At 37.2% G+C, this 26,739-nt stretch overlaps 1 protein-coding gene across 2 annotated transcripts in view; it reads left to right on the top strand.

Moving 5' to 3' along the window:
- ELP4 (elongator acetyltransferase complex subunit 4) overlaps window positions 1-26,739 on the top strand; it is a 244,242-nt gene that overhangs the window by 174,846 nt on the left and 42,657 nt on the right. Inside the window, exon 10 of one of the 2 annotated variants that reach the window (XM_089915008.1) lies at window positions 13,325-26,739. This exon is cut by the window's right edge and continues 41,804 nt beyond it. The exons of the other annotated variant lie outside the window; for it this stretch is intronic. Coding sequence (XP_089771134.1) covers window positions 13,325-13,561 — 237 coding nt within the window. The 3' untranslated portion in view covers window positions 13,562-26,739. The remainder of the gene's footprint in view (window positions 1-13,324) is intronic. 2 annotated transcript variants of the gene reach the window in all.

The raw sequence follows: 26,739 nt of genomic DNA, 5'->3' as shown, positions 1-26,739 counted from the left end.
GAAATGGATAGTAGTGATGGTCATACAATGGTGTGAATGTACTTTAATGACACTGAAATGTACACTTAAAATGGTTAAAAGGTAAATTTTGTGTATGTTTTACACATACATACAGTGTATTTAAAAATCTGATTCATGGGTTTTCCTCTGTGATTCCTCCTCCCCACAGACATTAGCTGGCATTTAGTATTTAACCATAATATATACTATTTATTCATTTAATGTATGTTATATACTTATACTATGTTAGGTATATATTCTGGGTGTAAAAAATTCCTGAAAGTTATTTTTTTTAATTGACTCCAGCTTTTTTTTAGCTATGTGACCTTGTATAAGGTATTCAATCCCTCAAAACTTTAATTTTCTTATGTATGAAATAATGATAATACCTATTCAAAAGGTTGTTACAAGGAGTAGTTAATATAAAAATTTTTATTAAGAAAATGAATATTATTCATGTAAAGCACTTTGCAGACAATGAAATGCGTAGAAAGCACTCAAGAAATTATAGCTGCTGGCACATTTTATTAGACATTGCAGATGAATTAACGCACGAAAGTTACTTTCAGTTCTTGGTTGTCTTTTGGGGGCTGCATATATGGGTTCATCTTGTAGTCATAGCCTGCAGTATCTTTGTTTATTTTGCTTACTTGACTGCTAAACATGACACATACAGAGGATCCTGTTAACCCTGTGTTTGAACTCTTAGTACCCCTTCAGCCTCCTAGGTCTTGCACCAGTGGCTTAGTCAACAAGCTTGCTAAGCAAGGTGAACAGGGAAAGAAGACAGGTATGCAACATGCTGGCATTTATGTGGAACAACCCTTATTGCCCAGCTGTCCCCAGAGAGCCTAAAACAGTTCTAACACCTTTCAGACTTAGATAGCCTCTTTATTGATAAATCTGTGGGACTGCTAGATTTAAGCAATTACTTTTGATCAAAAAGGTTAACCAGTGTTTTTCAAAGTATAAGTATACTTTTTTCACATAATTTATATACATATACCCACCTTCATTTACAAGAGGATTTGAGGCAGTTACCTAATTGCTATTATCATTTTATTGAAATGCAAAAATACTAGACAAAAAGGGACCTGAAAAGTCTCCTCAGTCTCTTCTCTCCAAACACCTTGTGCCTTGGCTGTGGTCATCCAGCTGTCCTAGCGCAAGTGTGTGATTTCTCTGGTGGTAATCTGTGCCAGTATTTCACATCACATTTTTTAAGGAAATCGAAGTATTTTCTGATTTAAAAAGATTTAGTATAATTGTTTTTTTCTTTTAGTTAATGTGTCCTCTCCTAAAATAAGTCTCAAATTGCTTGAAACTGAAAGCCAGGAACATGGAGGGAAATGGAAATAGCATGAAACAGCCAAATATGTCAGCTTTTATGGATTTATCCAAAAACTTAAAATTCAAAAATGTTATATGCGCTCACACATTGAGCACTCTAACTTAAGCTAGAGCACACTTCTGAAATCTGATAGGAATGATATTGTAAAGCTTAATTATATTTTTATGGCCCATGCCATCTGTGCGTTTGTTCTGCTTACAATAGTAATAGAGTATTCAAAAAAACAATACATTTAATTTGCAATGCAATCGTCTTATCACAAATGCATCAAGGCAAATTAGCTCTTATCATTTCAAATCCTGTTCTTGTACTGTGGATTTTTGTATCTGTTTGAAATTAGAAAAACTTAGCTACTAAAAACCATATGTGGATGATTCAAACAGAAGACACAAAGTTCGTTTTTATTTCTTGAAACAAATTCTAATTGATGAAAGAAAACACTATAATTTTTTAATATGCAATAGTATATGACAAAGATTACTTTCTAATGTCTAAAAATTAAGACTTTTGAAGTCACCTTTGTAAATGTACCTATATTTAATTGTTTTGTTAGGAGCTTTAAATTGAGACAAACATAGTTTTAAAAACTATTGCTGTACAAACTTGAAATGTGCAGGTGTAGGATCTTTTTGTTTGATTTTTTAATAATTTCTCCAAAAAATATTGCATAAGCTTAAATTTCTTGGCAAATATAGTCTAGCTATTATTATCTCTTAATAAGTGATAATGATGGTTATGTCTTATTTTTAAATTTTATTCTTTGGATGGAAAAAATAGGCCACCATTATCAAGATGTCTATTAATTTCTCTAGAGGCAAGAAATATGTATTAAATTAATCTTTGTGTTATTTAAACATCACAAATGTTTGACATTCTGCATATTAAATTTTCAGAATGATGTATCTTTATATATAACACCACATGATAACTTCACATATGAAATATAACTCATATATGTACATATATGAAATAAATCTTACAATTCATATTACTTGGAATACTGTGTAATATTCTTGATATTCAACTGAAGATATCAACCAGTCAAAGGCTCCATTTTACCAGGTATAATCTACTGAAATTTCACTTTTTTTTTTTGCGGTACGCGGGCCTCTCATTGCTGTGGCCTCTCGCATTGCGGAGCACAGGCTCCGGACGCGCAGGCTCAGCGGCCATGGCTCACAGGCCCAGCCGCTCCGCAGCATGTGGGATCTTCCCGGACTGGGACACGAACCCGTGTCCCCTGCATCGGTAGGCGGACTCTCAACCACTGCACCACCAGGGAAGCCCGAAAGTTCACTTTTATATGCAACAAATATTGAATAATCTTTGTGTGTCATAAGCATGGAAAATTTAATGCATGCCCATATCAATACTTCCTTCTATCTGTTCTATAACAATGTATTATTTTATAATGTCTTCTATGATTCACATATATTCATATAATTTCATGGTAGGATTGATTGATTCTGCTTTAATAATTGATGCCCTCTTTTTTCTTTATATTATACAAATAACACATAACTAATTCTGTATTAGTTTCCTATTGCTGCTGTACCAAATTAGCACAAATTTAATGGCTTAAAGTAATCCAAATGTATTATGTTATGGTCTAGAGATATGTATAAAATCAGTCTCACTGGACTAAAATGAAGGTATCAGCAAGGCTAGCTCCTTCAGAAGGCTCTAGTGGAGAATCCATTTCTTGCCTTTTCCAGTTCTAGAGGCTGCCAGCATTTCTTAGCTTATGGCCACGTCACTCAAGCCTCTGAGTGACGGCTTCATCACATCGGTTTTCTCTCTGACTTTGACCCTCCTGCCTTTCTCTAATAAGTATTCTTATGATGATACTGGGCCTGGGACAATCTCCCTGTCTCAGGATCCTTTATTCTAACAGTTGTGAATGGGATCCTTTTTTTGTTTCATTACACTTTTGTATTGATGCTTAAATGTTGATCTTGTATTCAGTTACTTTTTTGATATGTTTCTGATATTTATATTTTTCTGATATTTATATATGTGTTTCTTTTTATTGTCCAGTTGCATTTTCCAGGACTTGCACTATAAACATATTAGTGAAATTGGGCATCAGTCTTTGTTCCTGATCTTCAAGTGCTTTATTGTATTGTCTTACCATTAAAAAAAGAAATTTGTTTTAGATATTTGGGAGGTATATTTTCAGTTAAAAGACGCTTCCTTCTGTTTTCTAGCTTAAGAATTTTTGAGTATTTCTTCTGCTACTAATTTTTCTCCTGTCTTTTAGCATAATAAATTACCATTTTTGTATGCAAATTGTTTCCTCCCTACCATTCTCTTTCTTCTCTTCTTTAATGCCTATTACACAGATATTGAATTTTCTGACTTAAATGTCCATGTCTTTTAACTCTTCTCTATTCGATTTTTTTGTTGTTGTTGTTGTTTTTGCCCTGGATTTATATCCAGGAGGAATCCCTTTAATCTTATCTTCTAGCTCAGTAATCCCTTCATCAATTGTATTCATTTTGTTAGTCAATTGAACTTTTTTGGTTTTGACAGTCACATTCTAATTTTCCATGTCCTCTAATTGATTCTTTTCCTAACAGCCCATCTTATAACATTTTGAGGATATTAATTCTACTGTAAAGTCATCTTCCATGTGCTTTATAAACTGTTTCATTAGCTATAAATTCTGTTTGTTGAGTATCCATAGTTACTTGTATGATTAAATGTTAAGTGATTCTTGATTAGGCTTTTGTCTTTGTTTTTGAGATGAATGTGGATCATGTGTGGATCTATTTCTTTTTACTGTAGCCTATCTTATTCTTCCTCTGGGGTCATAGGGGATGACAGGATGTGTTACCAGGTAGAGAATGCTAGTTATTTTCTTCTGGGAGTGGGTTTCTTTGTGCCTTGGGGAATTCAGTAGCTATCTGGGGTCATTGTCTTAGTTCTTGAATTTTATTTTTAAAGAATTTCTTAAAAAAACTAAATAAAAGGGATTTGCATCAGTAATGTAGACTAGTGAACCAGTAACTCCATGATTTATTCCTGTGTTCTCTTTGTTTTTATTAATCTGTTTTCTGATTTCTCATTTGTTCACCTTAACAGTATCTTGACTATTTTCTTTTCTGTTCCTTATGCTTAGTGTTATCCTCTGGGCAGTTTCTTTCTTTGTTCCTGATACACAACAAAGCCATTAAGGAGTTCTGTCTTATCTCAGATGTTTTTCATATAAGCCCATGACATGTAACTCTGTTATTTAAATTTAGATCATTTAGATTTTAAATTTTTAGGGCATGCAATTCAAGGCATAATTTTAAAAACCAGTTCTCAGTCACCTACAAGTGTATTATCCACATTTCAGGTTATCAGCATCAAAGATTTCAACTCTTTATTGACAATGTCACATCATTTCCTTAACTTAGGACCCTATCTTTTATATACTACATGAGGTATCTAAAATAGTCAAACTCACAGAAGCAGAGAATAGAATGGTGGTTGTCAGGGACTGGGGAGAGGAGGAAATGGGGAATTGGAATGGGTATAAAATTTCTGTTATGCAAGATGAGTAAGTTCTAGATATCTGCTGTACAGCATAGTACTTATAGTTAACAATACTGTATTGTACACTTTAAAACGCGTTAAGAGACAGATCTCATGTTAAATGTTCTTACCACCCCCCTCCCCAAAACAAAAAATCACAACAGAAGAATACAAGGAAATTTTGGACAGGATGTATATGTTTAGTTCTTTGATTGTGGTGATGGTATTAAGGCGTATGCGTATGTCCAAACTCATCAAGATGTATCCATTAAATGTGTACAATTTCTTGTATATCAATTATACCTCAATAAAGCGAAATAAATTTATAAATAAAATACTTATTTACTATTACCTCTCCAGCTCTAGAAGAGAAGAAGTTAGTTAATCTCAGTAAGGTATAAACTGGTGGGGCTTTTTGTTTGTTTGGGGGTTTTGTTTGTTTGTTTTTTTTCTTTGTTTTTATTGAAGTATAGTTGATTTACAATGTTGTGTTAGTTTCAGGTGTACAGCAAAAGTGGTGCTTTTTTAAGCTCTGATTTCAACTAGCACCTGAATACTCTAAGAAGCCCTAAGAGAGGGTGATTGTTTTTCCCAGCAGTGGGAAAGAAGATTTAAGCAATAAAGTTACAGAATCCAGCTAACTTCTAACTTCTTCCTAAGAAAATCACAATAAAAATAATGCTAGAGCACATTCTGAATCAATTATACGTTTTTCTTTAAGCTGCTCTTTTGGATTATTCATGCCTAAGGTCTTCACTGTTAGTATAACCATTTGAATAAGAATGCAAGGAAAGTCGTTACTGGCATTCCCAATTTTGTTTGAAATTAAAATGCGGTTTATTTCCCCATTTTCCTTTTGCATACGAAATTAAAATATAGACTTTTCTTTGGCAGCAGATCCTTCTGGTCTTTAAAACATTGAAACATATTCCAACTCTGTGAAAGGGCGTCCTTGATTAATTAACTTTATTAGATTTCCTACTATTTAATAATTCTATGATCTATATGTCCTATCATTGAATATTTTCAGTATTTGAGTCAAAATCATTTGAGTGATAGAATATAAGCTCAAAATGGTTAATTGCTGATGTGGGGTTCACCCAAAACCTAGTATCCTGAGTAGGAAAACATCATGCATACAACAGCTTGGTGCCAGTTGGGAATAAAATTATGGGAAGCCACGTTAGAACCAGATTAGAAGTAATCTAGGATTTTCGATCCAAGGGTCTCTGTCTCCAAGAAACGTCTTTGGAGGCCGATTAAGTTTATGCTGAGAATGGGGAAGCTGTCTCCAGGGAGGTGTAATGCCTACTGCAAGAGCCAAGGACGTAAGTATTAAGTGCCTGGCATGTGCAAGTGACTGATACTGAAACTCTCTAAATATGCTCCCTGTCTCCAAGAGGGGGTTTATCATGGTAATTAATATGCCGCATGTTGGTGTTTGCAGACATGGATTTGCAGACATGGATTTTAGTCCCAGCTCTGCCACTTACTAATTGTCCAGCTTTAAGCAAGTATCTTAGTTTAATTCTGAGTCCCTTTTTCCTCATCTTGAGTAAAAGGGGTAATAAAAAAAAAAAAACACCTACCTTGTTCTAAGGATTAAATGGTAAAATGCATGTGAATTGTCCATTACAATAACTGGCACATCTTAAATATTCAATTTATGTTACCTACAACGTGTCATTGCTTCTAACAATCTAGTTTGGGGAAGCAAGATTTACACCCAGGCTAAGTCAAATGCCAATTCAAGATAATAATAGATTAAATTATTTGTTATTATTAATATACCAAGAATGCTATAGGAAATAAGCCTTCTCTGATAACACTGCATAAATAATATACATTGTGCACATCTCTCAGCAAGCTGTTGCCTTCCTTGTACTTACCACAATCTTTAGTCTTTGTTACTAGCTTGAAGTTTTGTTACTTTATCTGTCTTCCCCACTTCAGTGTAAGCTCTTTTAGTGCAGGGGTCACCTTTCTTATTTATTCCTTGCATCCCCAGCACCCTGATACAAAGTAGGTACTCAATAAATATCTGTTGAATATATGGATTACAGCGGGGAAATTATTGTTGATTGACCAGAACTATGAGAGCAACGATGCGGAGATGATGTTTGAAGTGGATCTTGAAAAATGAGCAGGATTTGGATGGCCAGCCAGAAAGAGACAAAAATGCATTTCGGGTTGGGGCTGAAAGACAGATGATAAGTTAATAGGCATGAAATAAATAACTAAAACACAGTGAGTAGACACAGTGATTCAGAATGGGGGCATTTAGTTTTAAGAAAAAAGAAGTCATTAAATAAACTTTTCACACCTCTTCATTTTACAGATAAGAGAAGTAAGACCCAGATAGTGATAGAATCAGGATTAGAATTCATGTCTTTTCTATACCATGTAACTAACAGAGCTTGCAATGTAATAGTAATGATTAGAACCCATGGCTTTAGGCTGTCAGTGTCATGAAGGAGGCATTAGATGAGGAGGTAACTATAAGCAAAAAGCTATTTCGGAAGCAATTGTGATAATCCAAGCCCAAAGTTATAGGGAAACAAAAGACAGAGCAAGAGGAGACATGTTTTATTATGCTCTTTTAGACTGGATATGAATATTTATGGTTACAGTAACCATGGGGCCAAGAAGAAAACTGGTGATGGTAGACGTAACACGCTGATATACTCTAACTCAAAGGATAGTATATCGGGCTTCCCTGGTGGCGTAGTGGTTGAGAGTCCGCCTGCGGATGCAGGGGACATGGGTTCGTGCCCCGGTCCAGGAAGATTCCACATGCCGTGGAGCGGCTGGGCCCGTGGGCCATGGCCACTGATCCTGCGTGTTCAGAGCCTGTGCTCTGCAACGGGAGAGGCCACAACAGTGAGAGGCCCGTGTACAGAAAAAAGAAAAAAAAAAAAAGGATATTATATTAAGCTTGGAACCATATGTAAATATAAAGAGCAAAATGTACTTTTATCTGTAGATATTCTTTTCAAAAAGGCAAACAGGTTTCATAAACCTAGGGATAATCAAAAACTTATCTGGTATACTTTTGAAAATGAAGACACTGTGTGTGCTATGTGGTAAGTGTTAGGTGCCCTCATAACAAATCATACACAGAAGAGCCATAGACAAATAAACCTTTCAATAGTGGGCTGACGGTTTCTGACAGCAATATAAAGCCATCTTTCAGAGGCAGTAATTCAGTCAGGCCCATCTGAATCATTTCCTCCATAAATTGTCTTTAGTGGGAATGTAAGAAGAAGCACTAGTGAACTAATAATTATCTCCTCTTTGTCAACAGGGTGGCCCAGATTAGGAAAATGCCACCTTAAAATTAATTCCATCTTTTTTTTAATATACCTGAAATTATTCTGTTCTTTCATTTCTTAAAATATAGCACATTCGTGTATGATCTGTTTTTCTTCTGTACGTATGGATCCAGGAAGTATGATGATAAAGATAAATATGTACCTCAGATTTATTTTAGACTCTCTCTGTAAGTCTTTAAATCAAATATTTTTACCAAATTAACCACATTAGTCATTTACTTAATAGACTGGTAGATACAGATCTAGTCTATTTATTATTTTCCTCCACTTTAATAAGAAAAAATTATATAATGAATTAAATCATAAAGCTGCAAATTAAAAACTGGGCCATACTACAACTTCATATTAATAATGTAGCTGATGAAAATAAGTATCAATAACCTAAAGATGCCTAGTGCTAGGGACAAAGGTGACATTTTACATTTTTATTAACACTTGTAATTTTCTCCAGCTTGATTTCTTTTAGGCCAAGCCCAATTTCTTCTAAACCATGGGTCAGTGAGCTCATGCTGATTCTCATATGAATGATGGGCTTGATTTTGCAAAGATATCACCAACTATCAATACCTAGGCCTTGCTACCATTATGAACAACCTAGAATAGAACAGTGTGAATTTGAATGCATTATTTCCTTTAATTTCCCTAACTATGGCAATCCTGGACACCATCAGAATTGTGTATATTTGTGAAGCATTACATTTTTAAATGTTATTAATGTGGTAGTAAAAAATAGTATAAAACAAGCAACTATTATTATACATATTTGTTATCTTTCTGTATTAAACTTCATAAGCAGAAAAAAAGAATACACTCCAAATGGTCTTAATAAGGTAAAGTTTTACATTTAGTAAATGATCTCTTATAACTAAATGTAAGTTTAAGAACAACAGGGTTTCACCAGAATATGATACATATCTGCTTTAGTAGCTTTTCTACATCTGCCCAAAGGAAAACAATATTATATTAATAAATCATAAGAGGCTTCTATTAGCTTGATAAATAAGTACATTTAAAATACAAGTTAGAAAAAGATTTGTTTAAATACTTTAAATAAGTCTTTGTCATACTATTCTAGTGATGTCTAATACAATTTTCATTTTTAAAAGATTTTGTTTCGAAATTTAATCTTTGAAAATATTCATAACGGCTTACAGCAGGTAAACTATAAAATAACACTGGATGCTGTCTATTTAGTTTCTGGTTGAAAAAGCACAGCAGTACTTTAGTTCATTACCTTTGAAAAAAACAGTAACAAGATAATACAGCTGCCTCTGATTAAGATGTAAATTCTTTCTAATTAGAATGTAAATTCTTACATTTAAATGAAGACATCAATTGTCAGGATGCCATATGATATCTTATTCCACCTTGCCTGAATGAAGCCCTCACTGCTCATCTATGGCACTAAAATAGTTTTGCAATCCCTTTGTTCTCTGATTCTTGTAATATTCTCTCTTCATGTTCCCTTTTCACATTGCTTTTGTTTGTTTTCCCCCTTGCATCTGATATTGTTGTGCCTTGGGATTTTGCAGAAATTTGGAATGAAAATTGGGTTCAGTCAGTGCCAGTATTTGCTTGTGCCTCAATTACTTCTGCTGAATTTTCTTCAATGCAAATCAGGCAGGTTGCATAAAGTGGTGCATGTATTTGAAATAATTAATTTTCCGTAAAATGATGGATCAAGTCCAATCAACCTTCATGAAATCTAAATAATAGAATAGAGAATTAGAAATTAATTAACATTTTGTGTTGTTAATACTTTACAGTATAAACTACCAATAGTAAGTTTTACTATTGATTCTAACTTTTTCTTTATTAAATGTTGATGAAAACCTTCTGTCTCAATCATTTCTTGCCAGAAATATGCTAACAAGGAATCCTGTATCAATAACACTGAAGCAAAACTTTCAAAGATTCCATCAACAATTAACCAGTGAATTGAATTATTCGTGCTTCTCTCTACTGAGCAGCAGTGAAAGTTTTATCTTGAATAATGTGCACTAATTTACTGTTATATTAGATGAGGCCATGAGCCTTTGAGCATAGTATCATATCTTTTACATCATGTTTCTTCAACCAAAAGAGGTAGAACTTTAAAGGCAAAACCAATTCAACCAGCTTAACAGTGCTAGGAAAGGAGAAACGTAGAAATTGAAAGAATGCTTTACAGATTAGAAGGGTGCCTCCCTTGTTTTTTTTAACTTTTTATAATAGAAAATTTCAAACATATACAAAAGTAGAAACATATAATGCACCCTTATGTGCCCATCAACCATCATCAGTCATCAAGGAACTAACAGGGAAACAAAACATACAAACCTGAAATACTAATGAATAACATGCAAATGAGAGAATAATGTGCATTAGAAGCTAAAATGCAGGTGGAGAATATGAGTGCTATGGATGCTTAGAGAAGGAGATTAGTTTGTGCTGAATGGACAGAGAAGAAGAGAAAGAACATTCCAGGCAGAGTGGAGATGGCATAAGAAAAGAAGAAATGAACACAGTCTGTGATAGTATACAAGAGATTGGCATGCTTTGATCGGAAGTTTCATGTTTGTATGTAAAAGTACTTAAGTTTGGTAAGATGGAAGGATTTGAGAGCTAGGCAATGCAGTTTCCTACTTATTAGCCAAAGAAGTATTTTAGGCTTTGGAATGACAGCTTCCAAAATACCTTCTCCTTGTCCAAACAAAAATTTTTCCTCTTGTAATTTAAATTCTTTCCTTATTCTTTGCTCATCATGTTCACAAATACGACAGCTTTCCTGGTGACTAAAGAATGAATTGCAAAGAAAAAATTTTCTTGTCTCTAAAGTAGCTAATTAAAAACAAATGTTAGTAATAAACCTGTAATGATTTGACTATGTTGCATTTTACTTGACTTCTCTACCCAGTATAATCAAGAGAAATATCACTGTTGTTATTCATACAGTCACTTGAAAGTTGTTTAAAATCACAGTATAATTGTTTTTGCACAATTCCAAATTTGTGGTATTTTTAACATACACTATTGCTTTACCATAGTTGTAAAAAAATTACCACACATTTAGTGGCTTAAACAATACAGATTTTTTTGTTTGTTTTTTGCGGTACGCGGGCCTCTCACTGTTGTGGCCTCTGCCGTTGCGGAGCACAGGCTCCGGAAGCGCAGACTCAGCAGCCACGGCGCACGGGCCCAGTCACTCCGCAGCATGTGGGATCTTCCTGGACCGGGGCACGAACCCGCGCCCCTGCATCGACAGGCAGACTCTCAACCACTGCTCCACCAGGGAAGCCCCAGATGTTTTTTTTTACAGTTCTGGAAGACAGAAATCCAAAATGCATCTTACAGAGCTAAAATCAAGGGATCAGGAGGGCTGAGCCTTCTGGAGGCTCTAGAGGAGAATCCATCTCCTTGCCTTTTCCAGCTTCTAGTGGCCACCTGCATTCCTTGGCTCATGACCCCATTTCTCCATCTTCAAAACCAGCAACACTGGACTGAGTCCTTCTTATACTGCCATCTCTCTTCTACTTCTCTCTTTCACTTTTGAGGGTGCTTGTGATTACATTGGGCTCACTGGGAGAAACCTGGGTAATCTCCCTATTTTAAGGTCAACTGATTAGTAACCTTAATTCCCCTTTGTCACATAAAGTTACATATTACAGATTCCAGGGATTAGGATATAGACTTTATTCTGTCTACCATACATTTCTTTCATCTTTGCTCATCAGTAGATAGACCATAGAGTTTGATAGACCATAGAGACAGAACCATTTCTTTGGCTCAGAAAAGAATTCTTTCTATGATTTAAAATAAACTAACACTTATCATTTTAGCTGACTTTGAGAAAAAGAAAAAACCTCAACAATTGCATAACCAAATATAAGCACTTTTATAGTAAAATCAGTCATTGTAGACATGGCCCAAAAATTATGTTTCAAAGAAGTGAGTAAGAAGGTGGCATTTTTTGAGTACTTACTATGTGGAATTATAATAAATATTTTAGAGATATCATTGCCTTTTAATCTTTTTTTTTTTTTTTGGCCACATCACACGGCATGTGGGATCTTAGTCCCCCAACCAGGGATCTAACCTGCACCCTCGGCATTGGAAGCACACAGTCTTAACCACTGGACTGCCAGGGAAGTCCTATTGCCTTTTAATCTTTAAACACCCCTATAGGGGCTTCCCTTCCCTGGTGGCGCAGTGGTTGAGAGTCCGCCTGCCGATGCAGGGGACACGGGTTCGTGCCCCAGTCCGGGAAGATCCCACATGCCGCGGAGCGGCTGGGCCCGTGAGCCATGGCCACTGAGCCTGAGCGTCTGGAGCCTGTGCTCCGTAACGGGAGAGGCCACAACAGTGAGAGGCCCGCGTACCACAAAAACAAAACAAAACAAAACAAAAACCCTATAATTAACTGTATTTTCCTTTTAATAAGGAAGCTGAAGCTGGAAGACTTTAGCTGACTTCCCAGATGACACACAGAGAGACCCCACAGCCTTTGTACTACACCATGCTGAATTCTATAAAGCATCAGTTGTATCCATCAATCAAAAAACACTTTTTCAATATTGATTAGGATCAAGGCACTCAAAGTATTATGGAATCAACAAGTAAGTAGGAGCTATAATCTCTGCCTTCAAAGAATTTGCAATCTAGTTGTAGAAATAAGGCAAAAACACATGGGGACTTCCCTGGTGGCGCAGTGGTTGAGAGTCCGCCTGCCGATGCAGGGGACACAGGTTTGTGCCCCGGTCCGGGAAGATCCCACATGCCGCGGAGCGGCTGCGCCCGTGAGCCATGGCCGCTGAGCCTGCGCGTCTGGTGCCTGTGCTCCGCCCCGGGAGAGGCCACAGCAGTGAGAGGCCCAAGTACCGCAAGAAAAAAAAAAAAAAAAAAAACACATGGGAAAGTAGTATAGCAGAGTGTTTTAGGCATGCATTTGGACAGACTTGGTTTAGAATCCTTGCTCTTTTACTGCTTAATCTTTTACTACATGGGAGACTTGGTTTCCTTTCCTGCCTCATAGGGTTGTTACACAGATTAACTATGCATGAAATTACTTAGCCCAGGATCTGGCACATAACAAGCACTCAGTAAATGATAGATGATATATATATATATTTTTTTTTTTTTGCAGTATGCGGGCCTCTCACTGTTGTGGCCTCTCCCGTTGCGGAGCACAGGCTCCGGACGCGCTGCCTCAGCGGCCATGGCTCACGGGCCCAGCAGCTCCGCGGCATGTGGGATCTTCCCGAACCAGGGCACGAGCCCGTGTCCCCTGCATCTGCAGGCGGACTCTCAACCACTGCGCCACCAGGGAAGCCCTAGCTGCTATTATTGTAATAAAATTCTAACACTGCAAGGACTGAGTTAATGATTACTGAGTCAGGCGATATAGGAGTTCAGCAGAAGAAAAGCTAATTGTCAAATGAGTGATTTCATGTTAAACTCGCAGGTATATATACAAGGATTTCTTGTATTTATGAATATCATGAATGGCAGTACAGTGTAGCGGTTGAGTGCCCTAGCTCTGGAAAAGAATGCCTAGTTTCAAATTTCATCTCTACTAATTTGTCTGTGCCTCAGTTTCCTCATTTGTAAAATGGAGATGAATACAGTACCTACATCATAGAGCTAATAAGAGGATTAAATGAATATGCAAAATGCTTAGAAGAGTATCTGGCATATAATAAGTGCCACATAAGTGTTATTATTAGTATAAGGATACACCTTGTATAGCCCATCCTCAGTGATCCATTGCAGTTGACAGTGATGGTGAAGAATACATGTGGTCTCACTTTCCCACAGCCATATAGGTGATTTGCACAGCTGGACAGCATCACCAGTAGAATGACATTGTACAAGGACACATCATGTGCCTGCAATGTACCTAGCAGTATGTTCTGAGTATTACAAAATGACAAACACTCTCAATTTCTATAAACTTCCTTGCCTAGATGAGGAGACAAACTGATGGTAGATGAAATAGAGACTGAATGCTAAAACGAGGGTAAACTGACTCCACCTGCAGTAGGAAGTCAGAGAAAAGAGCAATCATTACAGATCCTATCACCTTACTAGAGAAGGACTTGAACTAGGCCTGGAATAACGGGTGGGATTTTAATTGACTGGTGAGAAGATAATGGACAGTTCTGAATATAAGACTGGAGTCTCATGCATATTTGTTCTAACCTTTCTCCCCAGCTTTTAAATAAATAGCTGCAAATGAAAGGAAAAAGTGAATGAGGAGGCCAGGAATGCCATAAACCCATGAAACCATAAATAAATGCTTGTCCTATTGAAGGGATTTAAAAATAAGGGATCTGTGGATAAAATTTAGGGGTTCCAGGAACTTGGGTGGAAGAGAAATTTACATCTTTATTTTCACTTACCTCTCACTGAAACTTAGTATTTTCCTAATTATGAATATAGGCAGCAAACCACAGTAGCATTGGCAATAACCAAGGCTTCATTATTAGAAATCACAGACTTTTACATATGAGTTTACATGTTTATAACTATGCAGATATCTCAAAATATCATTTATACTCCTCTCCTTTCCTAGATATTAATCCCACTGCTATTCTTGTTGTTTAAGAGTTAATTTTTTTAAAGCAGATATTGCTAGATCAAAGATGTTTATTATTTGATAACATTTAAATGCAATTTGTTTCCTTTATAATCTAATGTATTTTATTTTTTACATTTAAAATCATTATTCTGAAAAGGAGTTCACTGGCTTTACCACATTGCCAAAGGAATCCATGGCACTGAGATAGTGCTTCTATTTATGGACCTGAAAATATATTAGTTTTCTTGGTAACCATATCCATAGTTGACTCATTGAGCTTGCAATCAACCAAAATTCCTTTTTTGTATGTTAGTTTAGGCTATATTTATTCCCTAATGTTGGCAACTAGCATTACTACCCAGCCAGTGTCTGGAACTACTTGACAAATATCATGAAATTCTTAGAGCAACATTTTATAAAAATTTCTGCATACCTAAATATAGAACTTGATATTAACTACCTGAGGTGATATCTTATAAGGTATTTCCTTATGCAGATATAGATGCCAAACAAAATTTATATAGTTCTTTGTTTCTAGTTTTATTGAGATATAATTGACATATAACATTGTATTAGTTTAAGGTATACAATATAATGATTTGATAGATATGTTTATTGCAAAATGATTACCACATAAGTTTAGCTAATATCCTTCGCCTCACAGTTACAGTTTTTTTTTCTTTTGATGTGAATTTTAAGATCTACTCTCTTAGCAACTTTCAAATATACAATACAGCATTGTTAACTCTAGTCACTATGCTGTCCACTACATTCCAGAACTTATCTATCTTATAACTGGAAGTTTGTACCTTTGGCCACATTCACCCATTTCCCCTCACCCCTTGCCTCTGACAATCACCAATCTGTTCTCTGTTTCTATAAGTTCAGTTATTTTAGATTCCACATATAAGTGAGATCATACAGTATTTGTCTTTATCTGACTCATTTCACTTAGCATAATGCCATCAAGGTCTATTCATGTCACAAATGGCAAAATTTTCTTCTTTTTATGGCTTAATAATATTCCTTTATGTATATATGCCACATGTTCTTCATTCATTCATCCATCAGTGGACATTTAGGTTGTTTCCATGTCTTGGCTATTGTTTAAAAAAACAAAAAATGCTGCAGTGAACATGGAGGTAAAGATATCTCTTCAAAATAGTAACTTCATTTCCTTCCAATATATATCCAGAAATGGAATTGCTGGATCATGTGGTACCTCAATATTTTATTTTTTGAGGGAACTCCATACTGTTTTCCATAGTGACTACATGAATTTATATTCCCACCTACCGTGTACAAGAGTTCCCTTTTCTCCACATCCTTGCCAATCTCTTATATTTTTGATGACAGCCATTCTAATAGGTGTGATGTGGTATCTCATTGTGGTTTTGATTTGCATTTTCCTGATGTTGAGCACATTTTCATGTACCTCTTGGCCATTTGTATGTCTTGTTTGGAAAAGTCTATTCAGTTCCTCTGCCCATTTTTCAACAGAATATTGGTTTTTTGCTATTGAATTGTATGAGTTCTTTCTATTTTTTTGAATATTAACCCTCTGTCAGATATATGATTTGCAAATATTTTCTTCCATTCTGTAGGTTGACTTTTCATTTTTTTGATGGTTTCCTTTTCTGTGCAGAAGTTTTTTGGTTTAATGGAGTCCCACTTGTTTATTCTTGCATTAATTGCCTTTGCTTTTTGGTGTTAAATCCAAAAAATCATTGTCAAGACCAATGTCAAGGAGCTTACCCCCTATGTTTTCTTTCAGGAGTTTTATAGTTTCAGGTCTTAAATTCAAGTCTTTAATCCATTTTGTTGATCTTGTGTATGGCATAAGATAAGGGACCAGTTGCATATTTTGCATGTGACTCTCCAGTTTTCCCAGGACCTTTTATTGAAGAGACTCTCTTTTCCCCATTGCACATTCTTGGCTCCTTTATCAAAAATTATTGACCATAAGTGTATGGGTTTATTTCTGGACTTTCTGTTCTGTTCCATTGATCTTTGTGTCTGTTTTTATGCCAATACCATAATGTTTTGATTACTATAGCTTTGCAATATAGTTTGAAATCAGGAAATGTGATGCATCCAGCTTTGTGGTTCTTTCTCAAGATTGCTTTGACTACTTAGGGTCTTTTGTGGTTTAATACAAATTTAGGATTGTTTGCTCTGTTTCTCTGAAGTATGCTATTGGAATTTTGGTAGAGATTGCACTGAATCTGTAGATTGCTTTGGGTAGGATGGACATTTTAACAATATTAAGTTTTCCAATCCATGAACATAGAGAGTATCTTTCCATTTCTTTGTATCTTCTTCAGTTTCCTTCTTCAATGTTTATACTTTTCAGTGTATAGATCTTTCACCTCCTTGATTAAATTTACCCCTAGGTATTTATTCTTTTTGATGCAATTGTAAATAGGATTTTTTTTTAATTTCTCTTTCTGATAACTCATTCTTAGTGTATAAAAATGCAACTGATTTCTATATATTGTTTTTGTATCCAGCAATTTTACTGAATTCATTTATAGAACATTCTAACAGTTTTTTGGTAAAGTCTTGAGGATTCTCTATATATAATATCGTGTCATCTGAAAATAGAGACAGTTTTACTTCCTCCTTTTTGATTTGGTTGCCTTTTATTCCTTTTTCTTGCCCAACTGCTCTGGCTAAGACTTCCAGTACTATATTGAGTAAAAATGGCAAGAGTAGACATTCTTGTCTTGTTCCAATCTTAGAGGAAACACTTTTCACTTTTCACCATTGAGTATGATGTCATATATGCCCTTTATTTTGTTGAAGTATGCTCCCTCTATACCTACTTTGTTGAGAGTTCTTTTTATCATGAATGGATGTTGAATTTTATCACATGCTTTTTCTGTATCTATTGAAATGATCATATGATTTTTATCCTTCATTTTGTTAGTGTGGTGTATCACATTGATTAATTTGTGGATGTTGAATCATCCTTGCATCCCTGAAATAAATCCCACTTGATCCTGGGATTGTATGATCCTTTTAATGTATTTAGTATCTGCAGATATCCTGCCAAACAAAAATTATATATTCTTTTTTAAAACAGTGGTACTTTTTGGTTTGTTTTGTAGTGTAGGAGATAGAGAAGGGCTGTTCTGGTTATTATTGCTGTGTAACAAACCACCCCAAAACTTAGTGATGTAAAAAAATAATTTTATTACATCCAAGGTTTCTGTGCGTCAGGAATTTGAACGGGACACAGCAGTTATGCTCCATATATGCACTGTGCCATGATGTCTAGGTTCTCTCTCAGCTGGAAAAATTTGATAACTAAAGGTAGGAATCAACTAGGAGCATTTTCACTCACATGTCTAATGGTACATGCTGGCCGTCAGCTGGGACTACAGTTGAGGCTGTCCTTTGGAGCACCTGTCTGTAGTCTTTCCATGTGACCTAGGCTTCCTCATGACTTGGTAGCCTCTTCTTACCTGGTGGTTGAACTGATTAGATGGCAGCTCTGAACTCCAAAAGCAAATGTCCCAGAAAACAAGGTAGAAGCTGCCTGGCCTTTATGACCCATCATAAAGGATTACATCTGCCATACTCTATTGAGAAACAGTCACAAGGCCACCCAGATTCAGGGAGAGAAGAATTAAACCTGCCTCTTGATCACACAGATACAAGATCACATTGTACAGGAGCATGTGGAATGGGTGATGTTGTGCAGTTATCTTTGGAAAATATAATCTGCACCTGTAAGCAGGTGCAAAATTGTGGTAGTTTAAAGTATTTAAACCCGTGGCCTGCAGTGACACAGTTTTTGTGGAATGATTATAGATGAAACGTCATTTGTCTAAATAACTCAGATTTGAAGTTGAGTTTTATAATTGCTATCTATTATCCTAGTAACAAAATTTCTCAGTTTAGTAGGGTTGGGGGAGGTGTCTGTCTCTTTTCCAAATTTGAAATTTTTGTTTTTCCAAAAAGTGTAGCTATCTGTGTTTATCAGCAGAAGGTCTGAAAGCCACAAGTGTTATCTGACACATATAATAATGACAGAGGTAAAAAATGTTCCATATTTTCTCCACTAAAAGTTTTGATGTATAAAGGAACCATAAGGGTGCATTGTACAGTATGTGGATTATATCACAGTATATCTTTTTAAGAAAAGGAACCATATGTAAATATTGAATTCTAGCTAATGATATACATGCCAAAGTGATTAGAGGTAAAGTGTACTGATGTCTGCAATTTACTTTAAAATTCACCAAATATAAGATGGATTGGTAGGTAGATAGATGTTTAGAAAGGTGATAAAGCAAGTGTATAAAAAGATTAATTGTACAATATAGGTGGTGTGTATATGAGTGTTCTCTTAAAAAATTCTTTCAACTTTTCTATATGTTTGAATCTTTCACAATAAAACATTGGGAAAAATCAGGACACACCACTACACAATCACTAGGATGACCTTAAAAAGTTTGGATTTTTTGTCTTTTTCTAGTATTCTCTTCATTAAAAGTTCTGACATAGTTTAGATGAAATGGGTTAAGTTATATTAACTACTGCATCACCATTTTTATTCAAGTAATTGGATGATAACTTGATAATAGAGAAAGGAGAAGGGAAGAGTTAGACAGAAAACCTCAGCACAGTTCTGTGACTGCAAAGTCAGAAACCTTCAAGACAAATAATTACAATTAACACAGTTTGCCACTGGAAAAACTAAATCCCTAAACTTAATGTATAAACAGAGTATAGTCTCCATTTCACATGCTGTTTGCCCTGCTAAAATCTTACACCTCTTTTTTCTCTCCAGGCAATTACTTTTGATTTTTTTCGTTCTCTTTGACCTCAGCAATATGTTCCCTGTTTACATTATTCATGGAATCATGAAGGGTCACCCTTGTCTGTCCAATCCCAAAACAGTTTGGCACTTTTTCAAATTGTTTTGCTTGAGTTGTACTGAAGTGGTAACCCGCTGACGCAGGCACACAGTCCAGCTACTCTTGTGCTCTAGTCAGGCCAAAAAAACAAAAAGATAAAATGAATGAAAGTGTCTTTCAGTTGCTAAGCAAAGGAATAGTTGGTAAGGAACAATAAAACTTTATAATTTTTTAAGTCCTTTGGTAAAATGTGGACTCCCTGAGACATTTATACCTTAACCAAGAATAGTACTAATTAATCAATTGAGGTCATTGAGAAAAACTGAAGATTTAAAATGCCCTTCTTAAGTGTCCACCAGTGACTGGTACCAACCATGACATGCTGTGCAAAACCCTTGCACTTAAGAAACATAAGTAACATAGCTAGGAAGAAAAGTTGGAGAGAACACCAGGACATGAGCAGATTCACACTGCAAGATAAAGCAAAAGGAAGGTAAGTGCCAAGGACCAGATGGAATGAAATCATGTTCCCCCTGGCTCTCTTGCCCAGCCTGAGAAGCCAGGCCAGGGGAGTTTGTGATCACGGTACAGGAATGGGGACTATTGCTCAGTGCTAAGCTGCCCCATCTGTCAGAATTGCTATTGTATATGCTGCTTACTTCCAATTTTGTATTTAGTCATAGATTCTTATCTGAAGCTTGATGGCTTTGGAAGCTGACTCATACTTTGTTCTGCTTAAGACTTTCACTTCCAAGTACACAGTCAGGCTTTGCTTGCCCAGTTTTGTTGTTTACGTGGTTGAATGCTGTCCCCAGAAAGATGTACTCTGGAGCTAGTATGAAGTCAATGACTTGCCTTCAGCATTCATAAGGAAGTTTTGAAGTTTCTGTTTCAAGACTGTGACATGTCAGCGTGTGCAACTCTAGTCTGATGCCAAATGCCTTACACCAACAGGCTTCTTTCGATCTTGGTGTGCAAGATTTTCCTTGTGGCTATTAACCTGTTGCCATTAAGAGAAACAGAAAATTATAAGACTATGGTCTGTAACATAGGTTGTAGGCACAAATATAATTAGGACTGTAACACAACACTGCTTTTGGTTTGTTAGTATTTTTAAGTATGTTGGCTTTTTTTTTCTTTTTTTTAATCTGTTTTCTAAAACTGTGTGTTCAACTCCTGATTTTCCATTCAGTCCAAGATGATGCTTCCTGACTGCTCAGCTGGAATCTGGATTTGCCTTCTTTCATTTGGTACACTTTTGAACCAGTGGCAAGTCTTCTTGTGGGGAATATTTGGGGTAGCAAATTCTAATTTGGCAGCGTCCTAAGGACATTAATCAATCAGAAAATATAAATGAGCAAATCATTTCTCAGATGAAATGGTTCGATTGAGAATACCATTGAATACTATTGAAATAAAAACATCCAAATGTTGACCAAACTAAAAACACATGTACAATTCATAAGATCCAGGGTACTATTGATTTTGTTTTTAGATGCGTTTATTAGGCTTGATCTTTTTTTTTTTTTTTTTTGCGGTACGCGGGCCTCTCACTGTTGTGGCCTCTCCCGTTGCGGAGCACAGGCTCCGGACGCGCAGGCTCAGCGGCCATGGCTCACGGGCCCAGCCGCTCCGCGGCATGTGGGATCTTCCCGGACCCGGGCACGAATCCGTGTCCCCTGCATCGGCAGGCGGACTCTCAACCACTGCGCCACCAGGGAAGCCCTATTAGGCTTGATCTTTAAGCCTTTATAATTTAAGTAATTGGCAGTAACTTATCAACTGTTTTAATGCTAATGAGTTCACTTTTACTACTTGCTCCCTGACTGATGGCAGAGCCCTCTCCATTGCCTTCCTCACTTTTATTATATGCTTCCATAATACGTTGTTGTGGAAAATATTGATTCAATTTTTGGGTGAAAAATTATAAGTGTAATTTATATCATTATCATGATATAAACATACATAGTACTCAGATATTTAAATAACTGAAATATTCCTCAGATAAAAAGCACACTTATCCTGGTTGGCCATTGGTAATAAGAGAAGACCTCCCACAGGAAACTTTTTAAAATCTTATTTATTTATGTTGTTGTTTGTTTTCAGTGCTCATTCTTTTGTCCAAAGCACTAATGATTAAGAGTTGAGAATTCAGGAAAGAGGCAATACTTGATTTCTGCCAAATGGATTGAAGAGAATGGTAATCTTGAAAATATTAAGCTAGTATGAGTTTTTGAGTAATTCATTTTAAAATTCATGTATGATGTTTACCGTTACCATTGTCTGTATTCAGATAGTTTAATCGCCCGCCATCTGTGACTTCTCAGTGATAATGCCTAGTAAAAGAGCCTATTTTAAAAGCCTTCTATGGAAGAAAGTAAGCCTTGCAGACAGGACAGGCTACACAATTTGTGAAGCCCAAGGAAATTGGAAATGTGGAGCCCCTTGTTCAAAAAAAGTGGAAAAAGTGCCATTAAAGGTACTAAAATATGAAACGTTTTTTTCCTTTCTTCCATGGTCTGTCTCTCAGCTTGTAGTGGTGTTTGCATTTGCTAGGTTGGGTCATGTTCCTTCAGGCAGGTGGATACTCTCAGAGCACAGATTCTCATGGGCCGCTGGTGGTCTCACCCCATGGCTCAGGCATAAGCTGCGCATCAGATATCAGGTTTTCCCTCCTCCAGCCACTTGAGATGCTGTGCCTTGGCCAGAGGTGGGGAAGTGAGCCAGGCATCTCCCCTTCCTATAGCCCCATGGCCCCAACCCACACTAGATGGGAATTGCAGCCTCCACCCTGGAACATGATAGCTCCCTGGATCAGAGGTGGACTAGAAGCTTGCCCTTGCCTGGTGCCCACCAAACGCTCTGAAGCACTGCCAGCCCTGGGCAGGACAGCTGCCTCCATGCCCCCGCCTCATAACCGGTGGGTCCCATGGTCATGGACCTTCTTCCACATCTCTTTTCCTATAAAGTAATTTCTTTCATTAGATCCAATTTTGTGTAGGATTCCATTATCAATAATTAAGCATCCCATATATCATTGAAGTGAAACCTGTAGGCAGGAAATGTAAACCCATATTGGAACAGCTCTCTGATAATTTATTTTAAAATGTTTAATTGTTATTATAGGTTTTCTAGTTGATTTCGATGAGACAGCTGATGCACTGTAAGATAATTTATCAGAATTGGAAGTGTAAGTACTTGTTTCTCTTTGAATTCTGTGTGTCTAGCCCAGTGCCTGGTATTGTGCCCCACCTCAAGATGCCATGGGATACATGCCATCCCTGACCCTTTCCACATCCATACCCAGGGGCACCCTGCCTGAACAGAAGCAGAGAGCAGAAAGCTGGAGCCTGGGAGGAGGAGACTGCAGTGTAGCTATCCTTCTGTGCGTGTGCCATTGTCCCACCAGGCTTGACTTACAGAACACAGATTCAAAGGTAGAAATATTAAGAATTGCAAGGCAGCAGTTACAGAGCATAAAACCCCAGGCTCTGAGTGTGACATCTATGAAGCTGCCTGCAGGCTAAACCAAATCTACCCATAAAATAATAAGATAATGGCTAACATCTGTTATGCCAGGCACTATTCTAAGCACTTTAGAGGTATTCATTCATTAATCCTCAGAAAAATTTATGAAGTATGTGCCATTGTTATCTTCATTTTATAGATGAAGTAACTGGTATCCAAGGTCACTCTGTAATAAAGGGTACACTGAAGATTCAAACCCAGGGAGTCTGGCTGGGTTTGTCCAACAGCGATCCTTGTTGGACAACTGAAAGAGTGAATAACTGAGACATTCACTCAAAAAGCAAATCACACTTGTAAGCACTGTGCAATGTTGGTGGCTTTGTCTTAAAGCAAATTTCTAGAAGATAAAATCCTGATTGATTGCAGGTACCTTGGGTATTCTCTAACAGGCTGTTGCCTTGGTCTAGTTAGAGCATCAAAAGCAACTATCAAATAAACAGGCTTCTCTCAGGGATTTGTGGATACTCCTAGAATTGTGATGTTTTAAAACCTTCTGTAGATGTCTACTCCAATCCCCACCCAAATTGCCCTGCCCAAGGTTATGCAGCTAATTAATGACAGAGCTGGGCCTCAGACCTCTTTGTCTCAGAGAAAGAAGTGGAAAGAAAGTTGCTGGACACCTCTGCCAGGCAACATTCTTGGTAAATACTTAGACCCTTCCTTGAGAAGGCTGCACTGGGAAGAAAAGTGTGTGAGGCAGGAAGAAAGGGGGCTGTCTACCAATATCTACCACAATGTTGACTTTATTTTCTTTTTGTCTCCCTTGTCAAAGGTGATGTCATGTTTCTTTGTGTAAAAATACTAGTGTTGACTGCAGCCATTTCATCTTAATCATAATTGCTATTATAAAGCCACTATTTTGATTGAAATTGCTATTATAAAATCTTGACATTATAATGGAGAAATTGCTGGGTCAATTTGTCTAACCCATCCCTCCAAAATAAGAGAATTCAAAGACAACATGCAGTGTGATTCCTTGATGCATGTGCCTTCAAGTTGCCAGCAAGATAGATCCTAATAACTCTCATTAACTTTATTTGTGGGATTTTCAAGGGACCAGGCCACAGACTGTGATGGTTGCTTCCTCTACTGACTTTCTTTTCCTCCAGAACGTAGTATGTCACCATAGAAAAATATGGGATAAGAGCTAAGGCTAACCTGTTTATTTAACCAGTTTATTGAGGAATGTCAACTCAGGAGGTATACATATTAAACAATTTTATTTGCTATCGTGGTAGCTTTCAACTGTCTTTGTCAAATCTTTTCCTGTCCCTTAGGTATATCTTTGTCATATTCACCAACTTTGGGGCCACTTGTTTATTAAAATTTAGCCTCTAATGCAGTTTAAAATCTCATCTGCCCTCTACCCAGTGCAGGCTTGAACTGGGATCCTCACTGTTTGAAGGGTGGAGAGGGATTGGAGAGCTGTGTCTGGTTCTGAAGACGGGTCTCCCTGCTCTTTGCAGGGCCTGGCTTCTCCAGTGTGTTGGACCAGGGAGAATGGAGTGGTAACAGGGCACATGTTTCTTTACACAGCTGCCCACTTGTAGAGTCGTCTGTCCATTATGCCTACTTCTCTGACTACATCTGAGGCCAGCATCCAAATCCTAGCCCTCTCAAAGCCTAGATAGATGAGAGTTTCAGAGAGCCCTGTAGGGTGTCCACACCGTGTTGTTTTCTGAGGTCAGAGCATAGCAGTCGTGCCACCTCCTTCCGTGCCCACAGTGGTGTGCCTCGCCAGCCTCTTGCTGATGGTCTCCCGTTGCCAGGCAGGTCATCACCTCGGGCAGAGCACCAGCAAGCTGACTCAAGTGCAACTCCACCTTGTCCCACAGGAGTTTCCTGCGAATGCAGGCTGCTCCACCACTGCCCTTCTCTCTGTCCTGCCCTTCTTCTCTAGCTCTGTCTGCCTTGGTCAGATAGGCACAGGACGGATTAGCACATTCTCTGCTCACAGATCACCAGTGGAGAATGAAATGCTGATGTTTTCATCTCACAGGTACAGCTAGTCCTTGAGTTAGTCTCTCGGAAACCCTGCCAGCACCTTCGAAACTAGCTTCATAGAATAGAATCTCCTTTCATCACAAGCACTGTACTTCCCACAAAGACCAGCGGCCCCATCAGTCTTGCCCACCTTTCCCCAAATTTTTATATGGAGGTTGGGGTGATAGCTGTGGTACATTCTGCCACCTTTTAGGTTTGAGAGGTGTCTGGGCCCAATTGCTGAAGACTCTCTTTAGGTCTCACTTAGTCCCTATTGTCAAGGATGGGTCCATCCTGTCAAGCAACAATAAAAGTACCAGTCACCATGCTGTTATATTTATATGCTGGTAGAAGGAATAATTTTTAATGCAGAGCAAAGTCTTTGAGAAGTCCTTGGCACACAGTAAAAATTAATGTTCATTCCCTAGCCCTTTCAGAAAAAGGCTGAGAAGATTTAACAAAGGAGGATGGGGCATCAAATAGACTTTGACAAAGTGGATAGGATGGAGAAAAGATATTTCAGCCAGAAGGAGCACATGAACAGAGGATGGGATATGGAAAGTTGGAGAGCAGACTGGGGAAAGTGAGTAAACTTTTTGTTAGCGGAAAAGCAGGATATAATATCAGAAAAGCAAACTGGGAACATCAGAACAGGGTGTTATTGAGGACAGAATTAGGGAGCCTAAACCCAGGTACAGTGGAAAGGCTTTTCAGAAAAGAGAAAAGAGCAAGTTTGGGGAAGTTGACTATTAGGCAGCATGCAGAATGGGGTAGAAGAAAGGAGACCAGGGAAGTAGTATTATAACAATTTAAAGAAGAAGAAATAAGGAAGGTGGGGTGCAGGAGAGCTGATGGAAAGGGAGAATCTAAGGAATATTGGGATCATCTGTGATTTCTGAGGGCTAGTCTTACAGGACAGGATATGCCAGCATGTCCCACATGCACGCTGCATAACACTAATGCCGTCAGATGCACCAAGTCAACAAAGGATTCTCTGATCCGATGAGCTGAGGAAACTCAGGATAATATAGCCCCCACTTAGAAATTCGTAGTTAAAGTAACAGCAATCCTAAAGACACACACACACACAAACACACGTAACTTTGTTTAACCTAGCATTTCCCAAAATTATTTGATCATAGAACCGCCTTGTTTGTGACTCCTATCATACAGCAACAGTGTTCCAAAAAAGACACTTTGAGAACCACTGCACCATGTTACATGTTATGAATAGACTGACATATGGATTTGTGTGTTAATATTGTAAATTTCTTCAAAATTATTTGATCATAGAACCGCCTTGTTTGTGACTCCTATCATACAGCAACAGTGTTCCAAAAAAGACACTTTGAGAACCACTGCACCATGTTACATGTTATGAATAGACTGACATATGGATTTGTGTGTTAATATTGTAAATTTCTTTAGCAAACAATAAAAAGCAAAAGCATAATCTATGATAAATTCTGTTCCTGAGTAGAATAGTAGTTCCTCTTGGACTCTCTAAGCTTGAGCTATATCTTTTGAGACTTGACCTTGTCTCATATTCAAAATAAAGTATCTTTTTGTAGAATAAGACCAAGAATGAGTGGCTCCAATTTTATA

The sequence above is a fragment of the Delphinapterus leucas genome, chromosome 7, assembly GCF_059928025.1.
Source record: "Delphinapterus leucas isolate spDelLeu-1000000601 "Yukka" chromosome 7, BTC_Dleu_Yukka2, whole genome shotgun sequence".
Classification (NCBI taxonomy): Eukaryota; Metazoa; Chordata; class Mammalia; order Artiodactyla; family Monodontidae; genus Delphinapterus; species Delphinapterus leucas.
The sequence above is the reverse complement of the archived record's forward strand: the minus strand, read 5'-3'. Positions and strand labels throughout refer to the sequence as shown.